Source organism: Halichoerus grypus, chromosome 6 (assembly GCF_964656455.1).
Source record: "Halichoerus grypus chromosome 6, mHalGry1.hap1.1, whole genome shotgun sequence".
In the NCBI taxonomy this organism is placed as follows: domain Eukaryota; kingdom Metazoa; phylum Chordata; class Mammalia; order Carnivora; family Phocidae; genus Halichoerus; species Halichoerus grypus.
The window spans coordinates 104,538,488-104,565,657 of NC_135717.1; the positions used below are offsets into that span (position 1 = coordinate 104,538,488).

General features: G+C 36.4%; 1 protein-coding gene across 5 annotated transcripts in view; it reads left to right on the plus strand.

Moving 5' to 3' along the window:
• Window positions 1-27,170, plus strand: part of BICD1 (BICD cargo adaptor 1) — a 212,138-nt gene that overhangs the window by 161,992 nt on the left and 22,976 nt on the right. For 3 of the 5 annotated variants that reach the window (XM_078075863.1, XM_078075866.1, XM_078075864.1), the window contains exons 5-7: window positions 6,885-7,979; window positions 12,037-12,188; window positions 14,819-15,026. In XM_078075863.1, coding sequence (XP_077931989.1) covers window positions 6,885-7,979; window positions 12,037-12,188; window positions 14,819-15,026 — 1,455 coding nt within the window. Of the gene's footprint in view, window positions 1-6,884; window positions 7,980-12,036; window positions 12,189-14,818; window positions 15,137-16,111; window positions 16,306-27,170 lie in introns of those variants that run through there. The other 2 variants (XM_078075862.1, XM_078075865.1) reach the window with 2 other exon arrangements.

The following is a 27,170-nucleotide window of genomic DNA, read 5'->3' on the forward strand; positions in this document are numbered from 1 at the left end:
ATTTGCTTTATGTCCCATAAGAGTTCAAAGCAATTTATATATATTTGCTTGATTGGTTGGTGCTTATAACAACTGTATGAGGTAGATAGTATTGTTATCCCCATTTTACAGAAAGGGAAACTAAGGCACAGATATGTTTTTGTCATTTGCTCAAAGTCAAAAACTTAGTATTGCTACAGAGAGAGAATCAGACAAATTAAATATTCTCTGTGCTTAACAGAGACAGAATATTTTTGGGGTGAAATTAATTAAAAGAAGATTGGTCAGTTTGTGTTTTTTAAAAATTAAAGTGACAAATACAATTTCCTAGGGCAAAGTTGACAAGTCACTAAACAATTGCAGATTTTATCGTTAAAGATTACCTTTAATATAAGCTTTATAGGCAAATGCATTTCTCAGAAGATTTACTTTTTCTACGACATATCAGAAAACATAATAAGAGCATCTATTATCACAACAGCAAGGGAAGAGTCTATGTCATTTTTTTTAAGAACAACTTTTTGGAGATATAATTCACATGCCATATATCCACCTAGTTAAAGGGTATAATTCAGTGGTTTTTAGTATATTTACAGAGCTGTGCAACTATCCCCACAGTCAATTTTAGAACATTTTCATCACACCAAAAATAAACCATGTACCCATTAGCCACTCCAGCCCTGAGCAACCACTAATCTACTTTCTGTCTTGATAGATTAGTCTGGACATTTGATGTAAATGGAATCATACAATAGGTGGCCTTTCATGACTAGCTTTTTCCACTTAGCATAACATGTTTGAAGTTCATTCATGTTACAACATATATTAGCACTTCATTCTTTTTATTGTCAAATAATATTCCATTCTTATATCCATTTATCAGTGATGAACATTTGAACTGTTTCCACTTTTTGACTCATGAATAATGCCATGAACATTTATGTACAAGTTTTGTGTGCACATATGTTTTAATTCTCTTTGGTATATGCCTAGGAGTGGAATTGCTAGGTCATATGGTAACACCAGGTTAATTTTGCACTAGGTTGATCTTTTTCACAATTCTTGTTTGTCAGGGCACCTATATGCATTGCCAGAATTGCTTCACTTCAAGCAGAGAAGAATAAATTATTTATTTCTGAGTCCTATTTGTACATGTCGATACTATGTATACCATTACAAGAATCACACCAAGCATTCAAGTGTCAAATTGAGAGTCAGTTGATGATAAAAATTAATAGCTTATAAAACAGCTTTGATTTCTTTTCCTATAAAAGTCTTAATGTGAATGTGCAAATTCTGATTATCTTTTCTTTTGTTCTTCCACAAAAGAATCTATCAGTACTCAATACATGTAAATGTGTTTATTTAAAAGATAAACATTCCGTGAAATTAAAAAATTTCTATGGGAGGGATGATGCCTGGCAGTTTCAGTCAATAGAGCATGTGACTCTTGATCTTGGGGTTGTGGGTTCGAGGCCCATGTGGGAGTAGAGATTACTTTAAAAAAATTTCGATCGGATATAATGACAATAATATACTGTATAGTTACACAGGATTAAAGAGTTCACAAATTCTGCATTCAAGTTTTCTGACAAAATAACCAGCCCTACTATAAAAAATAAAACCTTCAGTTCCAGATAGAAGATGAAGATTGTAGAAAGAGAAATAAGGCAATCATTCTTAGTCACTATGGAAGATGATAATTAACTCAGCAAGTGTCTCTTGGATAACGTCTTCACAAATGGAGATTAAAATAGTACACTTAAAATGAATAGTAATTTTAATATTTGAAGTGCTTTGCATTTATTAATTCAAAGCAGAACATATCTTAAATAGTTTATGCACTGCTTCTGAAATCCAAATATAATTTAAGGTAGTCCAAACCTCAATAGCTGAGTGAAAATATCATGCTGGAGTTGTATAAAATTATCCACAATTTAGTTATCTTTCAAGGGGGAGCAGACCAATCATAATTGTCTGGAAAAAATGTGTGTGTGTGTGTGTGTGTGTGTGTAAATTTGGATATCATTCTCTGTTCAAGTGATTCCACCAGAAATGTACTGAGTGTGTGGAAGATACATATACGAAAGAGACAATATTCTATCTGATGTTTTCTGGAGAGGCTATCCTGAAGAACCTGATAGATTTATCTTTTAGTCTTAAAAAATGTTATTTTAGGGGTGCCTGGGTGGCTCAGTCATTAAGCGTTTGCCTTCGGCTCAGGTCATGATCCCCGGGTCTTGGGATCAAGCCCGCATCGGGCTCCCTGTTCAGTGGGAAGCCTGCTTCTCCCTCTCTCGCTCCCTCTGCTTGTGTTCCCTCTCTCTCTGTGTCTCTCTTTGTCAAATAAATAAATAAAATCTTTAAAAAAAATGTTATTTTAAAATCAGAATTGGCAGAGCACAGATTGGAACTCTCCTAATGGCATTACCTCATTCATTATAACACTTTTTCCTCTAAAAATGATGTTGAGACACTTTAGCACATTTTGTTCTGGTCCAATTTTTATTTTGTTCAAAATCTTTTCCCATTAAAAGCTTTTTTGTTTGTTTGTTTGTTTTTAAAAGTAGGCTCCAGGACCAGTGTGGAGCCTGATGCGGGGCTTAAACTCATGACCCCTGAGATCAAGACCTGAGCCGAGATCAAGGGTCAGATACTTAACTGACTGAGCCACCCAGGCACCCCCTCTTAAAAGGCTTTTTGAAAACACCTTTGTTGGGGCACCTGGCTGGCTCAGTTGGTTAAGTGTCTGCCTTCCGCTCAGGTCATGGTCTCGGGGTCCTGGGATTGAATCCCGCATCAGGCTCCCTGCTTAGCGAGAAATCTGCTTCTCCCTCTCCTTCTGCCTCTGCCCCCTGCTCGTGCACGCTTTCTCTCCCTCTTTCAAATAAATAAATAAAATCTTTAAAAAAACCCAGCTTTGTCTGTTGTAATCATGTATACTGATCAAATGATGTTTAGGCTTTTCAGAGCAAATTCACTTAGTTTTCAAGAGAAAAAGAAAAGAAAACTCCTGAAATAATCCATTTTCACTGAGATTATATACAATATCAACAGAATATTTAGGAGATTTATTTTTTATTTTTTATCAAAAATTTAAATGACTTGGCTTTTCCTCAAATACCACATTACCTAGTTACCTGGGTTTTCCACTTAAAGTTATTGCCCAATAGTCTGGATAAATCAATTCATCTTCAGCTATGGTAATACAATTTGTTATTATCTAATGAAACCCAACTAAGAGGATTTGTACTGGAAAATACCTTTGTTGGTTTTTTGTGTTGTTTTTTTGTTTTGTTTTGTTTTTTAATATTTATTTATTTTACAGAGAGAGAGACAGTGAGAGAGGGAACACAACTTGGGGGAGTGGGCTTCCCGTTGAGCAGGTAACTAGATGCAGGGCTCAATCCCAGGACTCTGGGATCATGACCTGAGCTGAGGGCAGACGCTTAACAACTGAGCCACCCAGGCACCCCTGGAATATATCTTGACTCTGAATTGAAAGAATTACTTTTGCACATACAGATACAAATCTGTGAAACAAATGTGTTTGCCCTACAGAAACATTTTGGTCATGGGAATGAGCAGTTACCCAAATGTTAATGACAGTTAACATTATAATACCTTGAGCGTTATATTCACTATCTTACTCAATCATCCTTTTATAAGTTCATAAACTTAAGCTTGCCCAGAGTCACATAGCTAGGTAAATGTTGGCACCAAAATTAGGGTCCAGTTCTCTGATGCAACAGCCCCAGTTGGCTTCTTTTTTTTTAACCTGTTAAACTATTTTTTTGGAATATTTTGGTTTCTGTAGCCATAATATTTAACTTGTGGATTGTGTTCCAGATATGAGCAAGTACTATGTCATAAAATCAAAGCTACAACTTAGAAGCTTCTAATAATAATTTAAAATAACAAAACTGTATTTTTAGTTCTAATTTTATCACCTAACATACAGGGAATCCTTGCTTTGCATGATATTGCTAAGCCATAAATGACTGTGGAAGCTGAAACTATGCAAAACAAACTCATAATTAATAGAGAAAATTCAATTGTTCTGTGATTTTTTTTTTTTTTTAAGTAAGTTCAACACCCACTGTGGGGCTTGAACTCATGACACCAAGATCAGGAGTCTCATGCTGTACCAACTGAGCCAACCAGGTGCCCTTTGTTCTATGATCCTTAAAAATTTTTTGTCAAAACATTAAAAACTCTCTTACTGTTGGTTATAAATGTATAAAGAAATGAAAAAATTGTAAAACTACTTAGTACACTGTAATCCAAAGAGTAGAAGCATAGTTAAAGTTTTCCTTGTAAAAAAAAAACTTATCTTTGAAATAAAAATTTAACCCCCCCGAAAAAAACTAGGGAAATTAACTTTACATTTTATAGAATATCAAAGATATCCAAACTTTTGAAACAAAAATTTAAATTGTACCTGCACCCCCCAAAAAACTTATCAAATACAGTTCAATCTTGCCTTCTTCTCATCATATGTTTTATGATAGGAGCAAGAATCTTTTCTATGCCTTGGTAAATTGTCATACTCCTGTTTGGATTAGCTTTCAGCATTCTAGATACATTGCACTTTCAATGTCTGAAAATATCTCTGAGAGTACCTTTAGTGTGCCCATGTCACTTCTTCTAGGACATTTTTATCCTTTTTGTAACAACTACTTTTTTGATTTATGTTGATGCATTCTCCTTCACCAAGTGCTTTGGCTGCATATCTAAATTCTTTCAAATGATATCAGTGTCAACATTGTCACATTCAATTATTTCTTCTGTAACTCCATTTATATCTGATTCAGATTTTACTTCCAATGTTGTCACTGCTTGTTTCTCTGCTACTTGTTCTTTTTTTCCTTCCTTTCCTTTTCCCTTCCTTCTTCCCTCCTTCCCTTTTCTTTTTCTTTCTTTCTTTCTTTCTTTCTTTCTTTCTTTCTTTCTTTCTTTCTTTCTTTCTTTCTTTCTTTCTTCCTTCCTTCCTTCCTTCCTTCCTTCCTTCCTTCCTTCCTTCTCTTTTCTTTTCTTCTTTTCTTCTTTTGTTTCTTCTTTCTTTCTCTCCCATTTCCCTCTTTGGACTATATTTTGGTAAAACATCATGTGGGTTTACCACTGGGAGACAAGAAGACAAGAGAACACAACTACACTTTGCTCTCTGTGAATGAACTGAATAACAGATACAACCTGTGACCAATCACTGAAACACTTCGACAGAAGTGATATGATTTCACTTGTCATGATGTTATTATGTAGTGATTTTGTAGATTGAAGCAGCAAAGTTTATACTGCTCACATTGCTCACAGTTATTGTACTGGTCATTGAAATGTACTGCTCACATTGCTCACAGTTAATGTACTATGTTTTGGGGGACTGGTGTTTTAACTAACTATGGTCACTGAAATTCATGCATATTAGAACCTTAAGTGAGGACTGTCTATATATGATAATAATATGAAAGATATCATATACCACAAAGGATCATAAAAATACTAGTCTACTAGGGTGCCTAGGTAGCAGTCAGTTAAGTGTCAGGCTCTTGGTTTTGGCTCAGGTTATGATCTCAGGGTCATGAGATCAAGCCCCGCATTGGGCTCCGCACTCAGCACAGGGTCTGCTTAAGACTCTCTCTCTCTCTCCCCCTCCCCCCACCCGCTCTCTCTCTCTCTTTCTCTCTAAAATAGATAAATAAGTCTTTCTAAAAAAATTTAAAAAATAAAGGTTGGCAATATCTCAATCTATTAAAAAAGCTACTGCTATACTGTATTATAAATTTATAGATAGGTATAGATCTCCTAAAGTAATATGCTGGTATAATATTAATTATAGTTTAAGAATTGATATTTATCATGTTAGTATAATAATAATTTTACTTACCTCCTAGCAATTTAGAAGTTTGGAGGGATGTAATGTATGATCCAGGAAAATCTAAAAGTTCAAACTGATAAATTCCTTTAGATAGAAAAACATTCAACATCAATCTGCTATCTTTAAAGCAAGTCTCAATAATATTATTTGCTTACTGAAAAACACATTTATGTTATAAGCATGTAAAAACTTTTAATTCATAGTGATTACCTATATGAAGGGACAGAAAATGGTTTTTTGAATTCTCCTATTATAATTTCTTATATACTTATGTTTGATGAGACAGTATTTTATATTGAGACCAGAATATTTTTCAGTATACAATAACAAAGCTGTCATGTTATTCAAATAAATTGCTAATTTTTAAAATTCCTATCTGGACTGAAGGAATTGAAATGATTTGTAAATTGTTCTTTTAACCCTAAAACTCTGTGTTCTCTGACTTTTATATTAAAAGCTATTAAATGTAGTACATGTCTATTCTGGGGATTAAATGCCTATTTTTTAAGGGGATGGTTAAGGTACCTAGCATTATTTAGTAAGTTAAAGCCTTAGGTGTTAAATCTGATTTGGGGTTGAGCTCTCAGAAGGAAAGGATGATTCATAGGAGCCTTGAGACAGTCACTTATCCCACATGAACTAAGGAGCAGATACATTCTAAGGCTCTCAAAATAAAGACAGTGCCAAGTACTATCTCTTGACATCATGTTATGTTTTCTATAAGGCGTTAAAAGATAAAAATAAGATTGTTTGAATAACATTTAAGTTTCATGAGTGTATGTGTATAATGCATGAGAATTTGGATGAGTAAATATGCATAGCATAATTCTTTTAAAATGATGTGCTTTTAGACTGATTGACTTATCAGAACTGCTAAAATAAGAAAACACACTCCAATTTAGTTTGAAATAATGGGGACATTGGCTCTGCTGCAGTTATTTTAAATGAATACATGCCTGACTGTGAATGGACAAGTGCATCATTGGCATTGCATTGAAGTCATTCAGAGACTTTTTTTTTGCCATTACAGGTAGAGCGGGAAAAGGCCATTCTTCTGGCCAATCTCCAGGAGTCACAGACGCAGCTGGAACACACCAAGGGGGCACTGACAGAGCAGCACGAACGGGTGCACCGGCTCACAGAACATGTTAATGCCATGAGAGGCCTACAGAGCAGCAAAGAACTCAAGGCTGAGCTGGATGGGGAGAAGGGCCGGGACTCAGGGGAGGAGGCCCATGACTACGAAGTGGACATCAATGGCTTAGAGATCCTCGAATGCAAATATAGGGTGGCAGTAACTGAGGTGATTGATTTGAAAGCTGAAATTAAGACCTTAAAGGAGAAATATAATAAATCTGTAGAAAACTATACTGAAGAGAAAGCCAAATATGAGAGTAAGATCCAAATGTATGATGAGCAGGTTACAAGTCTTGAGAAGACCACCAAGGAGAGTGGAGAGAAGATGGCCCACATGGAGAAGGAATTGCAAAAGATGACCGGCATAGCCAACGAAAATCACAATACCCTTAATACAGCCCAGGATGAGTTGGTGACATTTAGTGAGGAGCTAGCCCAGCTTTACCACCATGTATGTCTGTGTAATAACGAAACCCCCAACAGGGTCATGCTGGACTACTATAGGCAGAGCAGAGTCACTCGTAGTGGCAGCCTGAAAGGGCCTGATGACCCCAGGGGACTTTTGTCTCCACGATTAGCCAGGAGAGGTGTGTCATCCCCAGTAGAAACAAGGACCTCATCTGAACCAGTTTCAAAAGAAAACACAGAGGCCAGCAAAGAACCAAGTCCAACCAAGACCCCCACAATCTCGCCTGTTATTACTGCCCCACCATCATCTCCAGTATTAGACACAAGTGACATCCGCAAAGAGCCAATGAATATCTACAACCTTAATGCCATAATCCGGGACCAAATCAAGCATCTGCAGAAAGCTGTGGACCGGTCCTTGCAACTGTCTCGTCAAAGAGCAGCAGCACGGGAGCTGGCTCCCATGATCGATAAAGACAAGGAAGCCTTAATGGAAGAGATACTCAAGCTCAAGTCCCTGCTGAGCACCAAACGGGAGCAGATCGCCACACTGAGGGCAGTGCTGAAAGCCAACAAACAGGTGATCTCATTCTACTGACAACGCATGCTGGCCAAAGCTTTCCTAACTAGTTAATTCTTTAATGTTTTTGAGTGTCCATTATCATCAGGATGAGAGGTCAGATTCCTGGTCAGCAGAGGAATAAATCAAACTATGTCCCAGTGCCAGATCAGAATGTAAGTATTATTTTTCAGTGAGTGAGTGGATGATACAGGAGAGTAAGGATGCCCCTCTAGAGAGAGGTAGAGGTGAGGCAGTTAAGCAGGATCCAAGGAGAATCCAGTTGCAATGTAGAAAGACAATTCAGGCAGTACTTAGCTGGAATCCAGCAGTCATTGAGTGGGGAAACAGGTGATAGAGCGATGGCAGAATAGGCTGGCATGGCAGCTTACACCAAGGAGATAGCCTGGCAGGCGGCCAGAGCAAACAGAGGTCTAGAGAGAGAGAGAGAGACAGACAAAGATATAGAATGTCCACTAGCTCTGCCAGTGACCACATATCTGAAATTTAGGTTCAGCTGGGATGTCAATTCACCTAGGTCAGAGCTGAAGCAGTAGAAAATTTTTCCTAACAATAGGTCTCGTCCTTCTGGAATAAGCAGGAATGCTACAACAGGACTCTACCTGACTAATCCCTAGATCTCCTTCACTACCGAATTTGTTTTCCACCCTTCAGCTTTACCTGGGTGGGAGTGCTATGAAATATAGGTGGGAAAATATTTTTAATTTCTATTTAGTTTCTCTGGAAAGTGAACCTTGAAAGATACATTTGAGAAGGGTGCTAATAAAGGGTGTTGATAAAGAGAAACAACAAAGCATCAAATACCTTCTTGCAAACATAAGCAGTGCTGGTGTTGGAGAATGATTTCAGATGCAGTGCTCCTTCTTTTGCCCTTATTTGGGGGAAACCACACCATTATTATGTCATCCACAGTACAGCTTTCTAGCGTCTTTATCTTCAGTTCCCATAAATCCACTGATGTAAATGGGAGGTCTATCCCACGAGCAGTAATATTGTTTGCACCATAAATATGTTTTATATAAATCTAAGGGCAAATTAGGACCTTCTTTTGTGCCATCACTTCAGGGAAATAGAAAAGATTAGGATGAATAAAGAATTTGTGAGAGATCTGACTCCAATTTGAGGTCAGAGTGAAAGAATTTATTGCCATAAACTGCTACAATCCAAAGACCCAGTGACTTAGAGTGGTCATCAATAGCCAAAACCATATTACTAATACCATAATAGATAAGGCTTAGACGACCTTTATCAAAGACATAATGTCCCGGGCATTCTTGGTCAAGCCATTCAAGTAACATCTTTAACTTCTTCTTGCAGGTTGAATATTAACAACCTGGAAACATAGATCTATAAGTGTCAAGATGCTTAATTGATTCAGAAGTATAGATAAGCATGGTTGATAAGCCACAGGAGACTAATTTGTGAACAAGCATTCATTGATTACATATTTCAAGGCAGGTAGTAAATAGGGATGCAAAAATAAGTGACCAAGTAATCTAGTAGGAGTTCAACACATGCCTGTAACTATTTACAGGGTAGGATATATTGAGCAGTATAAACAGTACTATTGGAATTCAGTCAATACAGGAATACAAAGCATTCCTGGCTAAATTTTTATTTTCTCAGTGGTTTGTGGTACCATTTGCATCACATTAGCATCACAACCCTTATGGTCTCAGTAAATAAAATGAAAACACATTTCTAGCCATGCATTTAGTTTACATTTTAATGATGTTGGGCCTACTGCTATGATGCTTATGTGCCATGAATAACTTCAGATGTCTGCAGATGACATCCATTATATTTAGACATTGTGGAATGTTCGCTATTAAGACTAAGGTAAGAATTCTGTCATAAAAGGAAAAAGGGGCATCTTCCTGTTTTAAAAATAGGCATTCTGCGTTCTCTATGAATCTTTTAATATACTTCAGGGTTTTTTGGTATGCACGTTGTCTTCTGCTGGAATATGCAATGTTTATGAAATACCATCTGTGGACTAAACTGTGCGAGATGCTGAACATTCAACAAAGACTAATACATGGTCCCCACCTTTCAGACCAGGATTCACAAACTAGTGAGGCTGTGGGGAAAGACACAGATCATGACAGTGTGATGTTACACAGGCTGCAGTAGAAGCTATGGAAGCATTGCCGAGGAAGGGATTAATGTTTCCTAACGGGGTTAGCAAAAAACTTCATGGAAGCAATTATACTTGAGTTTGTTCTTGAAGGATAAAGAGTTGTTTTCCAGGAGAGGAGAGGAAGAAACCATTCCAGACAGAAAGAATAGTAGGTAGAGAGCCACAGAATAGAAGGATATATTCAGGGAATGGTTGGGGAAGATCTCTGTGGCTGGGAGCAAGACATTTTATTTAGAAAGTCAACTTTGGGAGCATGGAGAATGTAGTGAATGCAGACATCACCAAATCTACTCAAAGGTTGTAGATACTCAGAACTTCTTACTTCTGAAAAAGCTTTGTGCAGTCTGTGGACAAACAAACAAAAAACCCTACAAACAAAGTGGAGTCTTCTGGAGCATTTCTTACAAAGAATAAATGAGTTTGTACTTCTATTTCAGATCTTGTTCTTTTGTCATTCCTTCCTCTCCAACCTTTAGATAATGGATCATGTGGCTCCACATGCTTACAGATTTGTATGTCAACATTTTTACAACTTTTAAACTTAATGGTCTGTCCTAAGTAAATATGTGTATAAATTTTTAAAAAATTAAACAACTGCCATTTTTTTCCCCAGGTCAATTTCTGCATTCTGGATAATTTTCTGAATCTGTAATATTTCTGAAGATTCTATTGAGCTATAGCACTACAGAACATACCAAAATATTTTATGAGTAATTTCTCATTTTAATCTGAATCTGAAATTCAATTAAAACTCGTAAGAAACTACTCTGGAATCAAAACATTAACAAACTACCCTATCCCAACATTGTTTTAATTTTAAAAAGAATCCACTTGTCTCTACAGAGACATAAGAAAGTCAAGGCTGTCCATTTCAAGCACAAAAGGAAATGTTAAAAACCAGGATAGTCTTCCTAGGAAATCCCATTAGTAATGGATTTTTTTTTTTTCGTTAGTAAAAAAATCCATTTCGTTTCATTAGTATTGAATATTTTTACACACTCTGAAAAGCTGTGGTTAACGGTTTGTAAAAATAGTATGTTTGCAGTTTGGCTTCAATATATATACCATGCGCTATGCATCAAACAGGCAGTCCCTAAATATACATTGATTTCATGCATTGATTCAGTCCACATTTTTCTTTCTTCCTACTATATGTCAAGCTAGTTCTCAACTTGAAACACTGTTAATTTCAAAAGATTCAGAAATGCCCAAATTCCAAGTTCAAACAAGTATTTTAATTCATTCAACATTTTGGAATTTCTGCTTTTATGGAGATTGTGAAGAATTAAATTAGACTATAGTTTTTTGTTTTGAAGTTGTAGGCAAAGACAGGAAGTATTTGGTTCTTTGTTAATTCTTTTCCTTAAACATGTAATATGGATTTATAGTTTGTCATATACCCATGCTATAAATTGCAATGGCCTGTGTCTTTTAGGCCCATAGAGCACAAGTGACACAAGAATATTTGCATTCTATTGTATTTCAATTGGTCTGTGCTTCTTCACTACCTTCTTCTTGATAAAATCCTTCCTGTATAAACTTTCATTTCTGCTCCCTTTTTGTCTGAAAAATCGCACTTTCAAGCATCTGCATTAACTATTTACTGAACTACTATCATTTCCTTAGCTCCTGATACTGACTCTGGTTCACAGCTGGCTTCTAGGGCAATTTAACCATGTTAAAGTACATATATATATATTTATTTATCTATATATAGATATAGATAGATAGACATCTATCTATATATAGATATAGATAGATAGATAGATAGATAGATAGATAGATAGATGATAAAATGTAACCAAATCAATTTCATTCTCCGTTTATGAAAGAAAATAATAGACCCAGCATGGACAAATCTGTATGATCGGTTTTCCTGATATGAAAACCATAAGCATTGTGATTTTTCTGCTTCAGACAGCTGAGGTGGCACTAGCTAATCTCAAGAACAAATACGAAAATGAGAAAGCAATGGTGACTGAAACTATGACGAAGCTTAGGAACGAACTGAAGGCTTTGAAAGAAGATGCAGCGACTTTCTCATCCCTGAGAGCAATGTTTGCAACAAGGTAATAGTTTCTTCTTCCAAGATTAGGTGCGATAGGTGGAGGAAAGACTTTAAAATTCACATTTATCTCTTGAGTGTTGTTTGGTGTGCCATCCAAGAGGGTAAGGTGTGAAGAAAACACTTGAGATTCCGCTCTGACCAAACTAAGACAAAACGTTTTGTGCTGTTTTCCAGAGCCCTCTACTGGACACACTGGATCAAGCAATTCTTTTACACAGAAGTATTTTTAAATTAATGTGATAGATATTTTTCCTAGAGGTTGTATGCCCAAAAGAATTAGACCCCCTCCCCCAAAAGCCTCCAATAAGGGGGGGACATACTTCTTAAAATAGCTAAATATTATATTTTCACCACTGAAATTTATTTCTGTGACTAAAGGACATAGAAGTGCTTATCATTAGTATTGTGTGAGAAAGACCTCCGTAACAAATATCAATATTCATTATATCAGCTAATTACTTGGACTTTAATACACTGTGAATTAAATTAGAATTTCTAAAATGTAATTGTATTTATCACCAAATTTTTCACATTGCCCAGCTAATTAATTAGACAAATATTAGTGACTACCTCCCCCCACCAGTTTCATTATCACAGTACAGTGGTTCTATATTTTGCTTTTAAACTTGAAGTGATTAAGCATGTATTGACTCGAAGATTTCAAAATCCTGAAATTTCTTTTTTTTAACAAGAATTTATTTATTTATTTATTTTGAGAGAGAGAGAGAGAGAGAGAAAGCAGGAGAGTGGTGTGAAGGGGAAGGGCAGAGGGAAAGGGGGAATCTTAAGCAGGGTCCATGCTCAGGGTGGAGCCCAGACTTGGGGCTCACTCATGGCCCTGAGATCATGACCTGAGCCAAAATCAACATTCCATGCTTAACCAGACTGAGCTACCCAGGTGCCCCATCAAAATCATGAGCTTTTCAAAGATGTTGTCATCCATTGTTTTTGCTTTCACAATTCAGTACCAAAACAAAAGCAGTCACATATCTTATATGATACAAACATGGTACAATATTCACAAAGCATAACTATGGCTTTATTTGCAGATTCAGTAAATAATTTACATGTAGCTGATATAAGTGTAAAAAAAATCCTGAGCCCTGGAGTTTGTCCAGCTTCCTTGTGTATCAGGAGAGGAAAGTTTCAAGCTCATACTTTGTGATTGATTCTCTTGGTGATGCCTGTGAGAAGACTGAGTGCTTGGCGGATCACAGGGATGCAGGGGACCTGTAGGAACTGACTTCTGGGTCTGAGCCTGGGAGAGTTCAAGGAGTAGGATAGATACACCTCTGGCCACTGTGAAGGGCCGGATAGAGAAGGGGGATGGTACATAGTGCTCCCCTCTTTGATGAAAGAAATCAGTCAGCATTACATGTAGAATATATATGTATTCTTTTAAAAAGAAATCAAAACTTTTTTTAAAGGGACATTTATATCTCAATCTGGTTTATTTAAGAATTATTTCTCCCAAATAGTGCATTTTCACACTATTTGTCTTTTTATGTATCGTAATTGCCTTTCTCCATAGTATTTTTTAAAATATTGTTTATCTGAGCAGTTAAAATAAACCCAGGGTCCTGAAATCCACCTTCTATTTTTACTAAGACCCAATCTTTGTTATGATATCCCTGCTATGGTATCCCTACTGCTTCTTGACATTTAAGGTTAAAAACAATGACATTTAAGGGACCCACCTGGATCTCAAGTTCTTTCACTAGAGTCTGTTTTTTTCTTTAAAATGCTGCAAGGCTTGTGTTAATTTCAAAGTTTGTATAGTACATTTTAGATACCTCCATCAAGTCGTTAACTCTCAGCTGGTGCATGAAGAGTATTTGTTATTATCTTAGTGGGTAAGTAAACTCAGAAAAAAAAATCTGTGAATAATTGTGTGATTAATTTTTCCTTCCAAATGTTTATGTGCTTAGGTTTTACTTTGGATGGGGAGAAAGATCACTGAGCTTATCTTTCTGCTCTAGCATGAGTATCAAAGCTGAACAAAGATGTTCCTGACAGCCTGCTATGTCTATCAAACCCTATGCAAATCTTGGTTTTCTTTGACATCTCTTGCTTGATCATCTGGTTGAGAAATCTTTGAAAATATTCAAGTTTCTAATTCAGGCAAATCTGCCATCTTGAAAGCAGTGCAGCTGCAATTTGTACTCAAAACCCATAAATATAGATAAAGAAGGAAACGTTTTCTTTATAAATATTATTATTCTTTTGCATGCTACAAGCCTGGTCTGTTACAAACTTGTCACATTCCTCCAAAGAATACAATGTTACACTGTAGAAGAAGCGATTGTAACACATCTAAGATGCTGTGAACATTACGTGAGACTTCACTGTTCATTCTTCTGACATCCTGGAGCAGCCTCCACAGTAACTCTGTCCTTGGGGTTTAAGATGTCACCTATTAAGAGTGTCCATATGTACTCCATTGTATAGATGAAACATCAGTTACTCTATCTGCTCTGCTGTTTCCAGTTTTCCACTGTAACAGGTTACCTTCATTCTGCTCAGGGAAGACCAGGCTTCTAAATCTAAATTCCAGGACAGTTCATTACTGCTCAGCTTAAGTTCAACATTTAATTTCAGTGAGATTTTCACTGAGATGTGTTTGGGTTCTAGATGTGATGAATACGTCACACAGTTGGATGAGATGCAGAGACAGTTAGCAGCCGCAGAGGACGAGAAGAAGACTCTAAACACTTTGTTACGAATGGCTATCCAGCAAAAACTCGCCCTGACTCAGCGGCTGGAGGACTTAGAGTTTGACCATGAGCAGTCCCGACGCAGCAAAGGCAAACTTGGAAAGAGCAAGATCGGCAGCCCTAAAGTAAGTGGGGAGGCGTCAGTCACCGTGCCCACCGTAGACACTTACCTCCTGCATAGTCAGGGCCCACAGACACCCAACATTCGGGGCAGCAGTGGTACTCAGAGAAAAAGGTATGCATGCAGCGATCTTCACAGTATGGTGCAGGGGCCAGATGTTTAGTTAACTGCAAAAATAAATGTGCTCTTATTGTGGAGGATGGAGGAAGGGAAGGAAGAGAAAAACTGGGAGTGGCTGTATTAACGCGCTTGCCCCTGTTGGTTTTTCCAAATCAAAACCTTTTGATAATTGTGTTGATTTATTCCTTTCTGTCCCTCACGCCCCACCTCTTGATTAACCATAATATAATTTTCGAGTATCTGTCAACATTTTTGCTGTTCCTTGTATGTGTAAATATGCCTCTCCCTTACCTCCAACCTAAAAATTGCTAGCTAAAAGGTGAATATTAAGAATGAAGCTACGTTTTAGCTGTTTTACATGACATTTAAAAGTCATTGTACTTCTGGTAATGGTGCTATTTACCAGCTTCTGTTTAATGGGGCAAGAATATGAATCTGTACTCTTAGGGAAATTTTTGTCCGCATTACCAAACTGACAACTGACTAAAAGGAGATGTCTCTACTGAGGTGAAATGGGATGGAATGTGTATAATCTTTTTCTTAAAAGCAGGTTTTTGTGCCTTTTCATTTGGTATGTGAATGTTGCTCAAATAACTCATTTGCAAGGGTTTTAGTGGCTTGATTTTGTGACCTTTTTACAGAGTCCTGGATGTTGAATTACTTACCCTGTATTTTCAGTTAATGGTAAAATTTTTATTTTAGGAACTTTCAGTAAAGAATCAAATAATATTTTCTATTTGCGGTTCAAACTGACTAACTATAATAAATTTCTTTTCCAGTACCCAATACAGTTTCCAAATAGGGTTGTATCCTGGTATGGAAACTAAGCAATTAGCAAAAATCTTGATTTACATGTTAAAAAAAAATTAAATGCCAGTATAAATAATGCTGTCACTGGTGAGGCTTTGAAAGGTAATTAAAGTAAAACTTTTTTGTTTCCTATATGTATTTTCTTGGATCTCCTGCAAGACAATTTTCACCTTCCCTTTGTGATCAGAGCCGTCCCAGGACTTCAGGGGCTACCTACCTACAGAATTTATTAAGAGTTCCCCCTGATCCCACCTCCACAGAATCATTTCTTCTGAAGGGCCCCCCTTCCATGAATGAATTCATCCAAGGGCACCGGCTCAGCAAGGAAAAAAGGTTAACCGTGGCTCCACCAGGTAAACATTTTTTCCTTGGGTGCATGTGATGCAAATGATTAGCTGAATAGACAACTCTCCCCTTCCTCCCAACCACTCATGCCCACCCATCTACGGAGTCCGACTTTGAATTCCTACAGCTAAAGTAAACACAACTTTATGCTTAGCACCCTGTTTCCTCCTCTACTCTGCAAGACAAGTGTTCCTTAGGAGTCTCCAGGGACTTCCTTTTAACAGCCAACGATGGAAAATGAGAGTTGGAAGGAATGGGATAGGTCAAGGGAACCTAGCATCAGGTGTAATGCAGAGCACACTCCCGGGTCCTCTTTGCAATTTGGTAGCTCATAGCGATTCCATCCTGATCAAATTTTGTCATTTTGCTCTGAAAATTTTTAAGGTAATTTCAGTAAAGGGAGCCATCTTTATAAAAGCCTTTTGGGCTCATCTCCTTTTGTAGTGACTCAGAATGTCTCCTCAATCATTATAGAGAAAATAGAAGTAAAATCCTCTTAAGATTTTGCTCCTCAGGAACATATACATCTTAGTGTAGTATTCTTGAGTTTGCAAGCCCTTATTGATTTATGCTTACCAATATACTCACATTTTATGTTTAGCTTCACCATTTTGCATTTTTCTTTTTCAAAAATTTTTCCTATGAAGAGCTTCAGTTGAAAATGTGACTCACTCCTGAGTACTGATACCCAGACAGCTGCACTCAGTTTTGTCTTCGGGACCCTATTGTAACCTTTGAGTTTGCCACAGAATTTTGTTTTTTAATTCACTTTGATTTTATCACCTACCTCATTTACTTCGATTTTTACCTTAATTCCTTTTTGGAAACCTCAGCCTTTGGATCTCTAATAGTTTTCTTATCTGATTTGTGAATTAGTCTACTGATTGGGCTTAAAAGGTGTGGTGTGGAAATTTATAGCACATACTCTACATTCTAAGAGTGTTTGAGCAAATAAGTAGTAATAATGAGTTGGAAGAGCATAACAGCCAAAATGTACACCAAAAAAAAAAAAAAAAAAAAAAAGGCAACAACGCTGCTGATGTTCTTACTTTCATAACTCATTTCCTATTATTTCAGACCCCTTTGGAAGGTACCTTGAAGTATCTGTAAATCACCAAAGTGGTTATGATTCATCAGGACACTTGAATAAAACCCACCAGTCGTTTTAGTGTTCCAACTGGATTTAGTAGCACTATCTACTAGAACTTAGAAAAGAAATCCTGTGATTAATAAGTAACCCTATTGTATTTTAATTTAAAAGTGACATATCAATAAGATTAAAAATTATAAACAATAGCTATTTTCATTTTGTATATGATCATTTGATCCTTATTTACATTAATATGTATTTATATCATTGTCATTACATTGTCAAAACCATTAACATTATATTGTAAACTTTTTTGTGTTACCTAGTCTATTTTTATTTTTAAAGGTTGTTGTATCATAAATTTTGTTTCAGATGTTATTGCACTAATCAGTACTTCTTCTCTTGTTAACCACTGGGATGGTTTTTCATTATTTGTTATTTTATGCATTGCTGCTAGAAATATCCTCATGCAGTCAACTTCTCATCAGTTCAATTTTTTCTCGAGCAAATTCATTGGGTTAAAATTACGAACATCTTTGTGTTTTGTGCTCCATTTTGACATTGCTGACAAAGAGAGTATATCCATGTACCAAAAGTCTCACAAAACATTTTTCCTGTTTTCATACATTCTGAATCTTTCTTTGACTTTTTGCACACTGTACACAACTTGCAACTCTAAGGCTACTTAACCATACATGAATGAAAGCACCATTATGTTGTATTACATTCTTTAGTTTTGAATAACTAGAAAATGCCATTGGCCTTAGAATTTATCATTATACACAAGATTAAAGACATAAAGAACATGGCATTCAAAATCATCACTAGGCCAGAAAATCATTTTAATGACAACGTAGCATACTAATAAACTTTACATTTTTAACCATTTATTTGAAGTTAAAATAATGACGGGGGGAGAAAGTAAAGCTGTTATTATAGGCTAAGGAATTTTCAGTTATATACCATAGGTCCTACCAGATTCGTTCTTGATAAATTTTTAGGTCAACTGAGCAACATTTTCTAAAAAGTTTTGGCTAAATCAATTACTATAGAAAGTGACTAATTACCTACACCAAACAAATTGTAGCTTCTAAAAATATTTGTATTATTGACAATATATATTATTTTTTGTAGGCTGAACTGCATTGGGTAAGACATATTAAATATTATTTATGGTGCTTTTACTGTATAAAATGTGTTCAGTAAGCTGAGAAAGGGAAAAAATGCCATATATATCCAGTCCTATGTTCTCTGCAAGAAATATTTTAAACTCATGGGAAATAATAGATTTTTAAAGTATTTTTTATTCATGAATTTAATATGTTACTGATAATTATAAAATTTATTAGCTAATAACAATATATATTCATCATTTTAAAAGGATAATTCCCTGTTAATTTATTAGAATGTTTTGGATAAGTTTTCTGAAATGTATTTTTAATATATCTTTGTAGGTGATTATTATTATTCTAATAAGTGGGTTTTCTATTGAGGACCATTGAAGTAGTTAAATTAATTAAATCATTGCAGTGGATATACAAAGAATTTAATTTGTTTTGGATCCTTTTGTTGAAGAATTATGACAGATTTAAATCTCATTTAAAAATTTAAAACATAAAGCATAAAATATTATCTACCATATATAAAGGAATTTTCAAATAGATTTTATTACTATGAGACGGTCAGCAGAAAACCCCATCTTCTTCAAGCCACAATTTCTCAATTTCTGGAAAATCAACTCTAGGATGGGGCATTGATTTTCAAAATTAATAGATTGTTTTGTATTAATTGATTTGCAACATTAATACAACCTTTTGGACGAAAATTCTGGCCTTTGCCTCTGACTTTGGCTGTTTCTGCTGCCTCATCCCCTCAAATTCCAGAGTTTCTGTCCTTAGCTTGTTGACTTTCTTGTTGCTGACTTAGTCCTTATCTTAGCATACTGACTCCAGTGTTCTCACCCATATTGCTACCAGCCTTGATGAATCTGAGTCAAAAAGGACCCTGTTGACATCAACGAGTTTACAATCAGGCAGCAGGTAGTTTGTTTTTATATTATTTATCATATAAATAGCTGTTGCATATTATTTATATAATAATAATAATAAAATCTTACCATTTCATCAATAATTAAAATCAATCTATCAGAATATGTGAAAGAAATCTATGTAATTTATAGGCAAGAGATATTATTTCTATAGTAAAGACTTGACTATGTGATTTGCACAGGTAAATTAGGTTCCTGAACCCAACTGCAATGTGTGTATGTGTGTATGTGTGTATGTGTGGAGGCTTCCCCACTCCAATAAGCAATTCTCAGACATCAGCTGGGTATGCTACAATTCAACTGAGTTCTGACACTATCTACACAGAAATAACATTAGATTTCGCCTGTTAAGCCTCAGTCCCACAAGACTGCCCCTCCCCCCTTTTCAGACACCAGTTGAAAGCCCAGGTTATTACTTGTGTTTCTGACCACCTGGCTATGGATTAGAGGTTCCAGTGACCCCCTCCTTGGCTTCAAAGACCAGTCACAAGTTTAGGTTGTTACCTATATTTCTAACCGACTGACTATGAATCAGAGTTCCCATGACCCCCTCCTCAGGTTCAATCAATCTGCTAGAGCAATTCACAGAACTCAGAGAAATATGTTACTTACTAGATTACTAATTTATTATAAAAGGATGTAACTCAGAGATAGCCAGATGGAAGAGATGTACAGGGCAAGGTATAATGAAGAACCTGGAATTCCATGTTCTCTTCCAGAGCACATCACTGTCCCCAGATCTCCAGACATTCACTAACACAGTGCTTTTGGGGTTTTATGGAGGCATCATTACATAGGCATTATTGTTTAAATCATGGGCCATTGGTGATTGATTCAACCTCCAGCCCCTCTCCCCTCCCCGGAGGTTGGGTAGTATGACTAAATGTTCCAACCCTCCAGTCATATGGCATGTTCTCTTGATTCTCCTGGCAACCAGTCCCCATTCTTAGGTGGAGTCCAAAAGTCACTTTATTAAAATAACTGGGGACACCTTTGTCACTCTCAACACTTAGAAAATTCCAAGAGTTTTGAGAGCTGTGAGCCAGGAATCGTGGATGAAAACCAAATAAATCTTTCTTCTAAATCACAATATCGCAACAGGATAAACAAGAAATCCCAAACTTAAAAAAGCAAGTTTGAACTCTTTTCTTGAAGTAACAGCCTAAGCCATTTGCTGTTCACACTGTGTTTTGCATGTAGGAGCTTTCCCTTTTGGATGTTTTGCTTTCCCCGAAGATTTCAATTCCCTCTGCCCCTCCCTACTTCTCTCTTGCTCTCCTTCTCTTTCTCTGACACACCATTACTGAACTAGTGGGAGAGAATGGTATTATTTTGAAATCTGAAAATTTTGTATGATATTTTGGTTTTGCCAGTCTTTAAAGCAGTGTTAACCTTAGATACGAAATCACCCTTTTAGATGTATAGTCAGCAACAGACACAAACATGTTCATGAGTGAAAATTGCCTTTACATTTCACTACATTCAAACATTTTCTGTTTTTTATATTGTAGTTTATGTTCTCTCTTTTTTTTTTTTTTAATTCATTTGAGACCAGAGATACAGAGCAAGAGAGAGAGCAGGAGCAGTGAGGAGAGGCAGAGGAAGAGGGAGAAGCAGACTCCCTGCTAAGCAGGGAGTCCGATGCGGGGCTCGATCCCAGGACCTGGAGATCATGCCCTGAGCTGAAGGCAGACGCTTAACCATCTGAGCCACCCAGGCGCCCCTGTCGTTTATGTTCTTAAGCATGTACCAAACCCACACTTCTTTCCTTAACTCTTTTGCTCATTCACTCATTCATCAAAATTTAACAGAAGGTATTGAGCTACCACTATGTGTCAGGCACTTTTCTTGGCTTTTGATATAATGTTATTTATGTGGAACATCATCCTTGTGCTTCAAATAAGTAATGGTGTTAATAGATGTTCCCAGAATAAACAGAGGAGTTGGGGTGGTTAGGAGCATTCTCCCAAAAGAAAAGCAAGCGCTGGTCATGAAAGTTGACTAGACCTTGATAGGCAGACAGTAGGAATGCCGGTGTGGGTAATGAGAAGAGCCTTCTACGAAGGTCAGCTTTTGCAAAGACCACGAGCTTGGGGACTAGAAATTGAAGGGGGACTTGGGAGTGATGGGAAATGACACTGGAAAGACAGACAAGGACTTGAAAACAAATAGCCAGGTGAGTAGAGTGGACTTTATTCCTTGGGCATAGATGACTGTTTTAAGAATAAGACCAGGTTTTCATTATATTAGATTGCCCTGACAGCAAGGTGGAGAATAGATTGGATGTGGCTAACACCTAAGGTAAAGAAGTAGGTATGGAGTCTCATGAAACATGCAGATGAGAGGTGGTGGAGACTTGGAATCAAAACAGGGAGAAGTGTGAATGTTGACACGTGTCTGAATTTAGAGAAGTCCAACCATACCTGAGAGCAGGAGCTCTACTTACTCTAACTGCCTGTCTCCTTCATCCTCCCATATTTTATATGTAGAAGGAGCTCAGTGAATGCTATTTGAACTGACTTTCTGAACTAACAGACAGCCTCAGTGGTTTTTTCCCCTAAAGTATATTTTTTCCTCTAGAGGCTTCTCCATTTTTGTGAGCTCCCCTTCACCAAATCATTATGCTTTTTTCCGCCCCCACAGGATTCAATCCTTGAAATAGCTAGAGTGAACAGCGGTCTGTTGAAACTTGCAATCTTTTTAGGCTTGTATTTTCTCTTAACATAGCTTCTATAGAGTTCTCTGCAGAGGAAGGCTTGGGCATTTTCTGATGCTAGAACATGTTGCCCTTGGTTTGGTATCCAACAAAAGTTAAATCAAAAATACTAATTCAGAAAATTGCCAACCACATGTTGAAATATACGTTTCTATCTGGCCCCAATGTAATATACAATTAGAAATTGGCTCAAATTTCCAAATTTTACTGTATCATGTATGCTGCAGGAGTATTTTTCTTTTTCTGGATTAGTCATGGTTCATTTTACAGTGGAAATGTCCAATACCCTCCTATTTCTTTTCAGTATTTTTTCAAGGAGCAATTCTACTTTTACAGGAAGTCTTTTACTATAGGATGATCTTGAGTTGGAATGTGCAGTATTAAAAATGTCATCTGAGAGATGTCTCTTCAGTAGATTCCATCTGTCTCTCTGATGAAAGATACCCAACTGAAAACTGAAAAATACCCAGTTGAAAACTGAAAAATGTATCTCACTTTTTCCCAATAGCTCCATATTTGCTTTGTTTAGATAAATACCTGATATTCTCTAATTTAGCAGAATGTTTTGATTTTCGCCCAGATAACTAGTTTCATATGAAAATATTTTAGAATTTTAAGATTTTCCTCCTCTGTTATTTTCTCTTACAAAGTGTTTAAACTATATGTATCATATATACCAGTTTTACCACTGTGTACATGAATTATGAAGACTTTTCTGATCCCTTATATTCACCAGGTAGAATTACCTGCCTCCTTCTCTTTGCCTCACTCCAAATGGCATAGGCACAGTGTCTTAAATCACATTCCTCTATGAATCTGTAAGCTTTTGGGCAGGAACCTTGCTCCTTGATCTTTTAGTTTTCAGGATCCTGCACTGTACCTGGCACATAGTAGGCCCTCAATTTGGTGGATAATTGGCAATAAGTCCAAATTTTCTATGATATCTCAAATATATGGCTTTATTATAGTTTATCACCTATACATGTAGATCTTCTAATGTATAGATTATAAATGGTATATTTCAGATGAGATTTAATGTAGGTGATGTAATAAAATCTCCCTAAGAGTTGCATTTGGGAACTTTCCAAGTCAGTTATTCACTTTTCTTATCATTTAATTTAGGCAGTGTGTGTATCTGTGTGTGTGTAATATTATATATATAACATGGCATATTATATATAATTTATATAATCTTTATTTGGTTGTTTTATATGGGTGCCTAAAAATCAAGGCAATTACAAGAAAATACCCATGTAGTACGGAGTAAAAGATTACATGTAAATGTATGGGTGCCTAAAAATCAAGGCGATTATAAGAAAATATCCATGTAGTACGTAGTAAAAGATTACATATAAATATGTAGGCTTTCCTTATTTTTTACTCTCTTTTATTCCTTTTTATCTGTTTTTAAAATAGTTTTTAGGTATCATTAATAGATAATGATGGTTCAAAGTTCAAAGGTTACAAAAGGTTGTAAAATAGAAAGTAGCTCTCTCCCAGCCTACTTCTTGTGTCCTTCCAGAAACATTCTCTATATGTACAAGTGAATATATATAAATAGGTACATATATAATCACAACTATGTATTATATATGTATTAACATTGGCACAACCACAAACATTGTTATGCATGCTATTTTTTTTTCCACTTAATATAGCTTGGCTTTCTTTATATCAATATTCACCTTTCTGTTTATTTTTAACCAGATGTTATGGAGGACAAGGAAGATACTTGAACCCTTTATGAAAGCTTGAAATGTTTTCAAGTGTAGAATAGAAATATGTCTTGCCAAACAATAAAATGGCCACCACAAGAATATTTCACCTTCTAGACCAGAGCTATTCAAAAGAAAGATAATGTGAACCAGATATGTAATTTTAATCTAGTAACCATATGAGAAAAAGTAAAACGAAACACATGAACTTAATTTTAGTAGTATGTTTTATTTAACACAATGTATCCATAATATTATCATTGCAAGGTGCAATCAATAGAAGCAATTATTCAGATATTTTATGTTCTGTTCTTCTTAGTCTTCGAAATTTAGCATATATTTTGCACTTAGACTACATCTCAGTTTGAATTAGCCGTATTTCAGGGGCTCAGTAGCCAGATTTGGCTAGTAGCTACTGTATTGGTCATATAGTTCTAGGCCATCTTACTTACCAGTGGTTTTAATAGATATAATTTCTGCACAGAAACCTAAAATTCTACTCATAATTTTACAATAAGACTTAAGATGGCACATATTTAGGTTTTCTTTTGAAATGAAATATTGGGCCAAATGTTTTTTGTTGCAGATTGATTCTGCTTTGTCTCTGATTGGTGGCAATGCTCTTTTAAATAGATACATAGTAACTGTTTGTATACTCTTCTTTATACATCTTTTTTATTTGTTATTAGGTCTCTTTGTCAGTATTATAATTTAATTCCAATTGTTTAGGTACACCCTAAGAAACCATATGTCTTAAATATTCTTAAAATAATTATACAACTTTTTTTTAAAAAAAAAATTGGTGTAGTCAAGCTTATAAAAAGTCCATTTTATTTAAGTAGGGAGTGCATTGATAATGTTTATAATGCATCCTGCCAATTTTAGATGGCAGAATTTAATGACACCATATAGAGACCAGAAACACAAAACAACTCTTTCCAGGTGGGTCCCATGTGTTTTCCTTTTGTCGTGGATAACAGAGAAGATAAAGACAATACTAAGTATATAATTTCATGGTGCAAACTGAAGCCAGTCAATAAATAATGCAGTAACTAATGGAACATCTGATGACTGCAGTTCTGTCAGCATTTTTATTTATTTTTTAGTTTTGTTTTTGTTTCTTACTTCTTCCTCCGTCAAGTATACTATCCAGAACTTAAATTTTCTTATAAGATTCCATATTCAAAACCTGAGCATTGTAAGCCAAGTAAGCAATGATAAAAGGATTACTGAAGGGATCCACATGAAAACCAACATTGTAGCTGGAATGTGCATATTATATTAGATAATATTTTTCAATCCTTGTTGATGATTTTAGTGTAACTATGTAGTTTTAAAGTCTTTTAAGTTTTATTAATATTAAACCCACAGAAATTGAAATTTTCTTATTAAATTCTTCAAGGAAAAAACTAAAATCTTTCCCTAATATATACATTAAGTGAAAGAAAATAGTTTTTTTTGATACACCTAATTATTACATATTCAGGGCAAAAGTGATCAGGGCATACTTGTGTCCACCAGAGTGCAGCCATGTGGTGCTAAAGATAGAGGCCTCCAGAAGGTGGCTGAGTCTGGAAGGGTTCCTGGGGGAGGGGAGCACAGATGGGCTGAGACACACAAAAGACCCAGGACATTCCAGCCAATAACTGCCTTCCTCTCCTGATTCTGCCCAAATGACACTTTCTGGCTCGCTAAAAATATCAATAGGGAGATAGAAAACATGAAAGAGACACACCTCTAGGATTGGTTTGTAGATCACAGCTCTGCTTCAGACCCACTGAAGTGACCGGGCTCTGCCCCCAAAATGACAAACTAGTCCAAATACTGAAATAAGAAATTGCTCGTGTTCTCTTACTACTTTCTACCTGTGCATGCTCCCCACCATCAAGTCAGAGAACAGCCTTTATTCTGCCCACCTGCCATCAATTACTTACCTACAGCGCCTAACCCTTAGTGTCTTTGGTATCCCTCGTGGGTGTCGGGTGCTACAACTGTCTACCATTGGCATCTCCTTGCCTTCATATCCCATACCCCCCTGCAAAGAAGAGTTTTGGTACTCAGCTCTGGTGGGCAGCTGGGGCCTCTCCCTCATTGTATTCCAGGGGAAAATGGCCATCAGCATCTTCTCTGCTCTGCTAACCCTATTTAACCCAGTCTGCTGGCACTCGTCTATTGTATTCTATTGTTTGCCCTCACTGTAACTACGTAACAATCTCTATTATTAAAAAAAAAAAAAAAAGGCAACAACAAACCCTCTGATCATAAGCATTTCCCGGGATGTTATATCCAAACTTCAGCTTTCAGAGGGACATTTTCTATTTACAAAGAACACTAAGAAAAACATACTAAGAAAAAGCTGCAATAGATCCCAGTGAAGTCTATCTTGAGGTTAATAACTGTAGACTCTCCTTTACATTTCTAATGATATATGGACAGTTACAGTGAAGAAATAATGAAGGAGCTTCTCCCAACTCTGAGACTCTCTGATTCTATGAATACAAATCATTCCCTTCTTGACTGGGACTGGAGCTTTGTATACAACCCATATTTCCAAATAGACTTGTAAGGAAAAATATTAAAATATCTCAGCACCAGTAGTATAGTTTGTGTCAATAAAAAGGAAAATTTCCATTTTCTTAATAAACAGAACAAACTTTTTTTATTTGACAATTTAAAGTGTCTATGTGTTCACTGATTGTACAAGGCAGAAAGGAACAGTGTTCCAGAGTTCACGCCAAGTTCTTGCTGGGTGCTCACACTTTGATTTACTTCTCAAAACTGATGGGATTCAATTTCTAAAAGCATACCTAGATTGGTATACATGATACGGAGGTCACTGATTTAATTCAGAAATGTTTCTGTAGTGCCCACCAACATGGCAGCCAACCAGACCCTTCTGAGGCCTTAACAGACAGTTGGGGAATGGACCTTTCTACATGCTAACCCTGGCTTCAGTGGCCTTCCTGAGCTCTGAGCAAGTTGGTCAGGGTCTGAAGGAGCAGCCTGAGTTCTGCTGTGAGCATGGTGCAAATGACGGGTAGTTGTAATGCTCATGGAAAGGCTACCCTTGCTACTTGTTCCTTTGTTTTAAATGATGTAGTGGAAATGTAGTTCCATAGCACTTGCACCTAGACTACTTAAAGTGACCTAGTAATTAAACTTGTACAGCTAATCAAGCAGAAAAGATTCACAGCGCACTGTATTCGTTGCATAACAATGGAGCATCCAGCCACCCTGTATGTCCCTTCTTCTACACACCCCTCTCTTTAGTCATCTGTTGATGCTTGTTTGGTTTCCTTGGCTGT